The 8,468-nt window shown below is 69.6% G+C and overlaps 2 protein-coding genes across 2 annotated transcripts; one reads left to right on the plus strand and one right to left on the minus strand.

The window, feature by feature from the left end:
- The first annotated feature begins 9 nt into the window (after positions 1–9).
- Positions 10–873, plus strand: LOC118158086 (fascin-2-like). The gene is made up of 3 exons (XM_035312647.1): positions 10–88; positions 168–335; positions 416–873. The coding sequence occupies exons 2-3, from the start codon at positions 209–211 to the stop codon at positions 619–621; spliced, it is 333 nt and encodes a 110-aa protein (XP_035168538.1). The 5' UTR covers positions 10–88; positions 168–208; the 3' UTR covers positions 622–873.
- A 385-nt stretch (positions 874–1,258) lies between these two features.
- FAAP100 (FA core complex associated protein 100) lies at positions 1,259–8,446 on the minus strand. Its single transcript, XM_035312646.1, has 9 exons — positions 8,236–8,446; positions 7,331–7,449; positions 6,126–7,114; positions 5,540–5,690; positions 4,080–4,852; positions 3,572–3,708; positions 2,614–2,730; positions 2,074–2,160; positions 1,259–1,986 (listed from the first exon to the last, which is right to left on the minus strand). Exons 1-9 carry the CDS (start codon positions 8,398–8,400, stop codon positions 1,861–1,863), a joined length of 2,664 nt encoding a protein of 887 aa, XP_035168537.1. The 5' UTR covers positions 8,401–8,446; the 3' UTR covers positions 1,259–1,860.
- Positions 8,447–8,468: the final 22 nt, after the last annotated feature.

The raw sequence follows: 8,468 nt of genomic DNA on the forward strand, positions 1-8,468 counted from the left end.
GGGCGGCGCGTGGCCCTGCGCGCCAGCAACGGCCGCTACGTCTGCACCAAGAGGAACGGGCAGCTGGCGGCCGTCAGCGACGCCGTGGGTGAGTGCCGGCTTTGGGGGGGGGACAACACACGGTGGGGCTGGGGGCCCCCCACCCCGCTGACACCAGCTCCGCGCAGGGGAGGACGAGGAGTTCACCCTGAAGCTGATCAACCGGCCCATGCTGGTGCTGCGGGGCGAGCACGGCTTCGTCTGCTACCACCGCGGCTCCAACCTGCTCGACTCCAACCGCTCCGTCTACGACGTCTTCCACGTCGGCTTCAGCGACGGCGCCTACCAGATCCGAGGTGGGTGGTGGGGCCGGGTGGGCGGGGGGCTGCCACCCACTCGGCTGGACCCCGGTGACGGCCCCCGGGGCTCTCCGCAGGCCAGGGGGGCAAGTTCTGGTACGTGGCGAGCAGCGGGGCGGTCTGCAGCGACGGGGACCTCTCCGAGGATTTCTTCTTCGAGTTCCGGGAGCGCGGGCGCGTGGCCATCAAAGGGAAGAACGGGCGCTACCTGCGCGGGGACCCGGCCGGCACCCTGCGGGCCGACAGCGAGTCGGTGCTGCGGGCCACCCTCTGGGAGTACTGAGCCACTGGGCACCGGGTGGCTGGGGCATTGGCACCACGGTGGTCCCGAGCCCGCCCTGCTCCTGGGACCAGGGTGGCCGGGAAAACCTGGGCAGGTGGAGGACGGCGGCAGAGCCGATGGTGGCGTCGTCTGTGGCAGCTGTGTCCCCGACCCCCTCTCGACTCGTGGCATTAAAGTGCGTCTGGATTGCACCAGGGCCAGGCCTCTTCCTTCACCGCCCGCAGCAAGGGGGCAGTGGGTTGGGATCCTGCCTCTGCCCCGTCCTGGTGACCCATGGGAGCCCCAGTGCCCCCCGAGGGCTGATCCAGCCCCGGCTGCAGGGCGCAGGGACCTGGGGTTGCTGCCGGGGGTGCTGCTGGTGGTGTACAGGGACGCCACACGGGCAGCTGGGGACAGGGGCTGAGCAGACCCCCACCAACGGGACCGGGGCTCAGGGTGCTGAGGGGCTGCAGGGCTCCTCTGCAGAGCAGTCCCCTAAGTTCCCCCCAGGGCTGGGGGTGCTGCGGGGGGCACAGGAGGAGGGGGCTGCAGCCCCGAGGCAGGCAGCGTGGCAAGGGGGGGGTGGGTCCGGCGGTGGCAGCCCCCCCACCCCGGGAGCTGTCGGGGAGATGGAAAGGAACAGAGACGGGCAACTCGCTGAGCGGCACGATCGTTTTCATGGCAGACGACAGAGTTACAGACACCGGAGCAGTGCGGGGAAGGCCTGGGCCAAAACACGCTGCACCACCACAGAGAGACGAGATCATTTATAGAAACAACGGGGGAGCGGAAAAGCCCCCCCCTCCCCTGCCCAGCAGAAAACGGGGGCTCCCCCGGGGGCGGGCGCCCTGGCACAGCACCCTGTTTGTCCTCGCTCCTGAAAGGCGAGGCGGCACGGGGGCACAGCCCACAGCCGGCACGGCACCGCGGCCGCCGGGAGAGCGCTAAAACTACCACGGCTAGAACGACCCCACGAGAGACAGCACGGCCCCGGGGCTGCCGGGGGAGGGGGGGGCGGCAAGGACGGGCCGGGCCAGCCCAGAAGCCCCCGCTCTGCCGCCGGGCGGCCCCCCCGGGGATCCGCACCGCAGCCCCTCGGCGCTGCCCACAACACGACCACGAAACACGCACACACACAAACCGCCCGCGCACCGCCGCGGCGCGCCCTGGCTGGCTGGCCCCCACCAGGGGCTGCTGCCCCCCATTTCGGGGGTCCCCTCCTGTCCCCGGGGGTCCGGGGCTCGCTGGGTGCCCCGCTGCTCACAGGAGGATGAGGCTGGGGTTGCGCAGCTGCCTGTAGACGTCCAGGAGCTTCTCCGCCGTCACCGCGCCCTCCTCGCCGAGGGGCAGCCGGTCGCGCAGCGACTGCGCCTCCTTCAGCAGCATCTGGGGGGGGGGAAACGGGGAGGTGGGGGGCGTGCAAAGCCGTGGGGGGGCTGCGGCACAGGAGGGGAATGAGGGCTCTTGGCTCACCTCGTGGTTGGCCTGGATCTGGCGCAGGTACTGCATGCGGAGGTCAGGGGGTCCCGAGCCCTGCGCCGCCTGCTCCAGCACCAGCGCCTGCGGGGAGCGGGGCTCTGCTGGGGGGGCGGCTCCGGGTGCAGGGAGCCCTGGGCAGGAGGGAGCTCCCCCCCCCCCCTGGCCACGGCACTGCCCTGCTCTGCCCAGGCCCCTCGTGGTGCTTGCCAGCACCAGAGCACCGGCAGGGGCCACACTGAACCGAAGGGGACCCATCTTGGGGCAGGTGGCACGACCCCACAGGTGCCACCCGGGGTTTCATGGCACCAACACCGCAGCTTGGGAAAGGAACGGGGTCCACAACGGTCCTGATCCCCAGCCAGGCCACGCCAAGCGCGTCTGCCACACGGTGGTGCCAGAGAAACCGTCCCCAGGCACCCGGCTGGGCCCTGAGGGTTTGGCCCCAGGGCATCGGCTCGCCTGGGGACCCGGGGCCGTGTCCAGAAGGGGCTGGGGGGCACGGGGGCAGCAGCCCAGCCCCGCGGCTCAGCGTACCTGGATGCGCCGGATGACGGCGTGGTGCATCCTGCACGTGTCGGCCAGCGACGGGCTCTCCATGAAGATCTCCACCGCCTGGATGGGGCCCGCCGGGCTCAGGTCATTCATGGCCACCTGGGGGAGAAGCAAACCCTCGCTGGGCACAGCAGTGGCAGGGGAGGGGGCAACCCCAGGACCCCGCCGGGAATAGGGCTGAGACAGCGAGACCAGGCTGGGCCCCAAGCAGCAGCTGCCATTCCTCCCGTCCCTGCTCCCTGCACACCCCTCACTTGCTCTCCAGACCCGTACAAGCAAACGCAGCAGTGGCCAGAGATGCTGCCAGCCCCGCTGAGGGTATCGGAGACCTCAGAACCCCCTCTGAGGGGTTCTCACCCGGCTCCAGTGCCCGTTGGGCCCCAGCTGAGCCCTCGGGTGCTCCCTCAGCCCCGCTGGGACCAGCGCTGGATGCGGGCTTGAGGGCGACCCGACGCCCGTTCCCTGACGGGACGTGGGCTGCCACCCCAGCAGATTTAAGCCGGCAGGCTGAGCCCGAGCAGAATGAATGCTGTCGCTGATCACGCTGGCAGTCTGAGTGCTCTCCAGTGTGAATCGGCCTGAGCCGGGTCACTGCCAGCACGCACGGGCCCCTCCCCGGGCCGGAGAGCTGGGTAGCAGTCAGTGCTTTTCCTTTACACTTTGAGGCAGATTTTTGCATTAGAGGGGGGGAAAAATTGCAGCAGATCAGGATTGTGCCCCGAATCCACGCTCTCCCCTCGCTTTGCAGGCGCAGCGCAGCACGAAGGAGCCTTGGGGAAGGGTTGGGAAAGGGGGAGCAGCAGCACAGCCCTTCCAGCCCGGCACGAGGCGCACCCACGGGATGACAGCCAGGCCAGGCATCACCCCGCTCCCCCGCGGGAGCCAGGGGCTGCGGGACGGGGCCCGGGGCATTTCTCCGCAGGGCTAACCCCGTCCTTGCCTCTCGCACAAGCAGCTGCACCTCGCCTCCGTCCGGAGCCGCGCCGCGCACCGACGCCACCTCCCCGCTGCTCAGCGCCTCGGCCCCGGCGTTCTCAGCCAGCAGCCAGCGCAGCGTGGCACAGCTCAGGGGGACATCTGGGGACAGAAGGAGAGAAAGCGGAGCTTGTTACGCCTCTGCTCGCCCTCCCTCGGGCGTTCGGCAGCCGGGCTGAGGCCGGAGCGACGCGGGCAGCGGGGAGCGGAGAGCGCCTGGTGCAGCCCGCGCCTGCAGCTGCTGCCACACCGGGGGCTTGGGGACGTCCCCCCCCCTCTGCAAAGCTCGGCCATGCAGCTGCCACCACGGCCACGTGCCAGCCTGGGAGCTGCCACGTGCTCCCACGCCTGGGGAAGGGGCTGGGGACAGGCCCAGCTCCACGGAGCCGACGTGGGCGTCCTGGAAGGTGAGCGCACCTCCCCGAGGGCCTGCCCGGCACCAACCCCGGCAGCTCCCCGCAGGCAGCACCCACCTGAGCTGGAGGTTTTCAGCGCGGCTTTCAGCAGCTCCGAGGACACCCTGATGGAGGCCGCCGAGGGCGGCAGGCTCCCCTCTCCCACTGCTTTCGGCCCCTCGGGCTCAGTCTGCTCCCCGGAGGCTTTCAGGAAGGTCTCCACGGGGTCTGGGGGCGCGGGGAGCGCAGCCGCCGGCGGGGAGGCGTCTGGCCCGGGGGGGCTGCTCTCAAAACGCAGGCACTGGAGCACGTCAATGGTGCACTCGCTGAGGGGCAGGCAGATCCCCTCTCTGTCCGGGGACAGGATGGGCGAGTCGTCGGGGAGGAGGTCGTCCAGGGCCTCGGAGGAGTCGGAGCCGCTGCCCAGGATGTCCCGCAAACTGTAGTAGAGGGCACAGGAGATGGTCAGAGGCAGGTCCAGCTTGGCATCCGCGGCAGAGCCGAGGGGCAGCGTCAGCTCCCTCTTGTTCCCCGGGAGGAGCTGGTCGATGGGGAAGGTGAAGGTGGTGGCTGAATCCACGGACTCCTCCTCTAAGGCACAGGGGCTGGCCAGGAGCTGAACGCACAGGGTCCAGCCCTGCTCCAGGCTGTACTCGCTGCAGTTCTCCAGCAGGCAGGAGATGGTTACGGTATCTCGGAGCAGGAGGCAGCTCCAGTTGGCAGTGACAGTGCAAGCAATGGGCTTCTGGCCTTCTTGGCTGGACAGCAAAGCCGCGCTCACGTTCATCACCTGGTTCAGGCTGGCCAGAGCTCGGTTCTTCTGGTCCACCGCCTTCTTCAGGAAGGAAACTCTGCAAGGACAAAGTGCCAAGGCTGAGACGGTGTGAGGGACGGCGGCTGGGTCAGCAAAACGGGGGGGGCAAGGCTGGGAGAAAATACCCACACCAGCCCAGCAGACCCTGACGAGGGGCTCGGGCCGGCGAGACCCCAAAACCAGCCCCCGGGCTGCAGCCCCCTGCAACGGGAAGCGTCAGGGCAGCACGTGGTGGGCGACAGACCTTGCTCAGAGCTTCGGGAATCCCCCTGCGAGGAGGGGGGGGGGCTCGTCTGCGCCTCCTCCCCGCGCACAGATGGCCGCAGAGGTCTGAGGCACGCGTCTGCCCTGCCTGCGACTGCGGACTTGGCAGGAGCCGCGGGGCGTCTGGGCGTGCTGGCACCCTGCCTCTCCCACCTTCTGGCGCCGAGGCTGTAAACACCAGCCCGCCCGCGGCGGCGCGGAGCTGCCTGCGCCGAGAGCAACGAGGGCAGCAGGCAGGGCTCCGGCAAACTGTTCTCGCTCTACCAAGGCCGGGGGCTTCCCAGGCAGCCTCGTGCAGAAACCGCCCGGGGAAAGGTAAACGTCGGAGCTGTTTCTGCAGGGGACTTGGCGAGCAACCCTCGAGTCAGGAGATGAAGCACGAAAACCCAGCGGGGCGCCCAGGGAGCGGCTCAGGAGGCGTCAGCAGGAGGGCGCAGCACCGAGCGGCCCGGCCCCGTACCTCTCCGAGGTGTTGCCTATCCCGGACAGCAGCTCCTTGATCCTCCGGCCGATTTCGGCGGGCGTCAGCTCCACGTCGTCGTCCTCGGGGCTGCACAAGTCGCAGGTCATGAGGCGGCCTTTGGCAGACAGGGCCAGCAGCTCCGATTCCCCTGCGGGACAGAGGCGGGCACGGGTCAGGGGCGGAGGGGACACGATGTGACACCGTGCACCGCCCGTGCCCTGGGGAAGCCACGGGGTAAAGGAGGAGCAGCGTGGGCAGGCTCTGAGCAGCTGCGCCCGCAGCCCCTTTGGGTGTCCCCACGCCCCCCTCTGCGCAGGGACCCGACGGGGACAGCCAGGGCCCCTCAGAACATGGGCTGGCGGCCTCCTGCAGCACCACGGCGGAGCAGAGCCTCGTGAGAGACAAACCCTGACCGGGCAGGGAGGAGAGACCTCGCGTTCGGCCCAGCAGAAACGACTTACACAAACCAGGGGGGACAACAAGAACGGGCGGAGGACGGAGCCCGACCTGGCCCGCGACGAGGGGCAGCTACCCGGCCCCGTGCCACCCCAAGACCCGGCGTGCTCCCCGCTGCCGGCAGTACCTTCTGACGCCCGAGATGACAAGGAAAGAGCCACGACGCTACAGATACTTAAACTGGCCGGAGACAGGACAGGAGGCAGGACGCCGGCGGGGCTCTCGGCGTCCTCGGGGTCGGAGGATTCGCTGACCCAGTCCAGGTCGACGGCGGAGATGTCCGAGTGCGTGCTGTAGTACATGCGGCTGCCGCTGCCGCAGGCGGCGCAGAGGATGGGCCCGCGCAAGGAGTACTCCCTGAGCTCCGGCACCGTCGCCTCCTGGCGCTGGTCCGCCTTGACGGCCACCATCTTGCCGTAGTGGCCCACGGCCACCACGCAGTCACAGCCGGCGGCACCGAAGAGCGGCTCGTCCTGGGCTTCCTCCTCCTCTTCCTCGTCCTCATCCGCCGCCGCCCTCCGCTCGGTTCTCAAGGCGCCGATGAAGACGATGGGCTCCTCCAAATGGTGGAGGATCTTCACGGGGGGTTCTCGGCTCGAGACGTCGTGGCAGCCGTCGGCAGGCGGCGAGGAGCTGAGGGCTTTGAGCGGCACGGCGCAGAGCTGTCCGTCTGGGAAGCCGCAGAGGATCATCGGCGACTCCAGCATGGCGGCGTCGATCCCGAAGAGCAAGCTGAAGAGGGGCTCTTCCAGCACAAAGCCCCCCGAGCACCACGGCCCCTCTCCGGAGCCCGCCGTGCCCGGGGAGGAGGCGCAGCAGAGGACGGGCAGGAAGCGCGACGGCGGGCCGTCCCCCGGGGCCGCGGGCGGGGGGCCGGGGCAGAAGCCCACCTCGCTGACCTGCCGGTACGGGGGGCTCTCCTGCTCGGGGCGCGGCAGCTCGTGCAGCTTCATCCACCACTTGTCGTGGGCCTGCGACAGGGTGACGACGAAGGCGTTGAGCAGCGTGAACATGCAGAGGCTGGAGTCCGGGAAGATGCAGGCGTCCGAGTCCACGGGGAAGACGCCGGAGGGCAAGCTGCTTTCCTGGCCGTCGCCGTCCGTCTGCTCCGTTAACCTTGGAGCGAGCGGGGCACGAGGCGCTCAGCCAAGGCGCGGGGCGAAGCCAGCGCCGCTCTCGCCCCAACCCTTGGAACGAGCTCCCCACGGGGCGGCTCTTAGCGTCTGCTGGGACAGCAGAAGCCTGGAGGGAGCCGGGGAGGGGGGCTCAGCTCCAAACCGTGCCCCCCCGGGGCGGGGAGGGCTCGTGGCCGCCCCGCGGTGCCCGCCTCACCTGCTCTGCTGCTCCAGGGCCACGCAGTAGATCCCGCTGTGGGCGCAGAGGATGTAGAGCTGCCTGGGCTGGGGCAGCAGCTCCACGTGCCACACCTGGTCGGGGCACCTGTACACCGCCTGCGGGGAGAAGCAGAAGGGGAAGGTCGCCTCCTGCAGCACCCGGGCTGGGGCGCAGCATGGGGGCACGGCGGGATAGGGCCCCCCGGTGCCCACGGGGGGTGGCGAGGGAGCCGCGGCGCCCACCCGGCCGGGTGCCCTGCTCGTGGGTCGCGTTTCCTCCTGGGTAGCCCCAAACTGCAAATTACAGCAGGGATCCCCTGCAAATGCCCAGCACAGGCAGGAGATTTCCAGGGAAAATTGCCCACCCCCAGGCAGGGGGGCCGGGGGGCTGCGCGCAGCGGCGGGGCATCGCCTGTGCTCCCCGAGGAAAAGGGGAGGAAAACAGAAATTTGGAGCCCGAATGGGATCTACCTTCCGGGGAAGGAGCACGGTGTAGGAGGCAAACCCTGATCTTACCGCGATGGCTTTCTTAGAAATGGTAATCAGAACAAATTAAAAAAAGAAGCCGCGTGGAACTCAGCGCGACCGCTGTTAGTCACAGCCGAGACAATAGCGGGGCGCTGGGGGGATGAGGGATGGAAGAGACGCGGCTTGGCTCGAGGAAGAAGAAGAAAATGCCTCCAGCTTCACCAAACGTCTCGCAGGACCGGGGAGAGCGCAGGCGGCAGCACCCCCATGCCCCAGAAAGGGCCTCGGCGCGGGGTAGCGAGCGCCGAGGGGCTCCAAAAATCGGCTTCTCCCCCTCAAAATCAGGACCTGGGGCGGAGGAGCCCCGGCGGGGGGGGGGGGGGGGGGGGGGCAGGACCGGGGTTCCCCCCGCAGCCGTGCCGGGGGCAGCCTCACCTTGAGCACCTTCCCCTCCTGGTCGTAGACGTAGACGAACTCGGTGCCGTTGGAGAGGAAGATCTCGCTCTCGTGGCACAGCACGCGGGGCTTGCCCGCCACCAGCCCCCCGACCGGGCAGCAGAAGCCGGCCAGGTAATCCACCCGCGGGCACACGTGCGCCATGCTGCTGCCACACACCGCGGCCGGCCTGGGGCGCGGGGACGGCGCTCAGGGGGGGTGGGGGGGGCTGG

This window comes from Oxyura jamaicensis (assembly GCF_011077185.1).
Source record: "Oxyura jamaicensis isolate SHBP4307 breed ruddy duck chromosome 18 unlocalized genomic scaffold, BPBGC_Ojam_1.0 oxy18_random_OJ72747, whole genome shotgun sequence".
NCBI classification, from domain to species: Eukaryota; Metazoa; Chordata; class Aves; order Anseriformes; family Anatidae; genus Oxyura; species Oxyura jamaicensis.

Bases quoted from the DNA above. Each gene is read 5' to 3' on its own strand.
- LOC118158086 (XM_035312647.1), top strand. From the start codon at position 209: ATGCTGGTGCTGCGGGGCGAGCACGGCTTCGTCTGCTACCACCGCGGC. The intron at 336-415 runs GTGGGTGGTGGG...GGCTCTCCGCAG, and splicing joins CGGCGCCTACCAGATCCGAG to GCCAGGGGGGCAAGTTCTGG.
- FAAP100 (XM_035312646.1), bottom strand. From the start codon at position 8,400: ATGGCGCACGTGTGCCCGCGGGTGGATTACCTGGCCGGCTTCTGCTGC. The intron at 4,853-5,539 runs GTACGGGGCCGG...TTGTCCTTGCAG, and splicing joins ATAGGCAACACCTCGGAGAG to AGTTTCCTTCCTGAAGAAGG. The intron at 1,987-2,073 runs GTGAGCCAAGAG...CCCCCCCCCCAG, and splicing joins AGATCCAGGCCAACCACGAG to ATGCTGCTGAAGGAGGCGCA.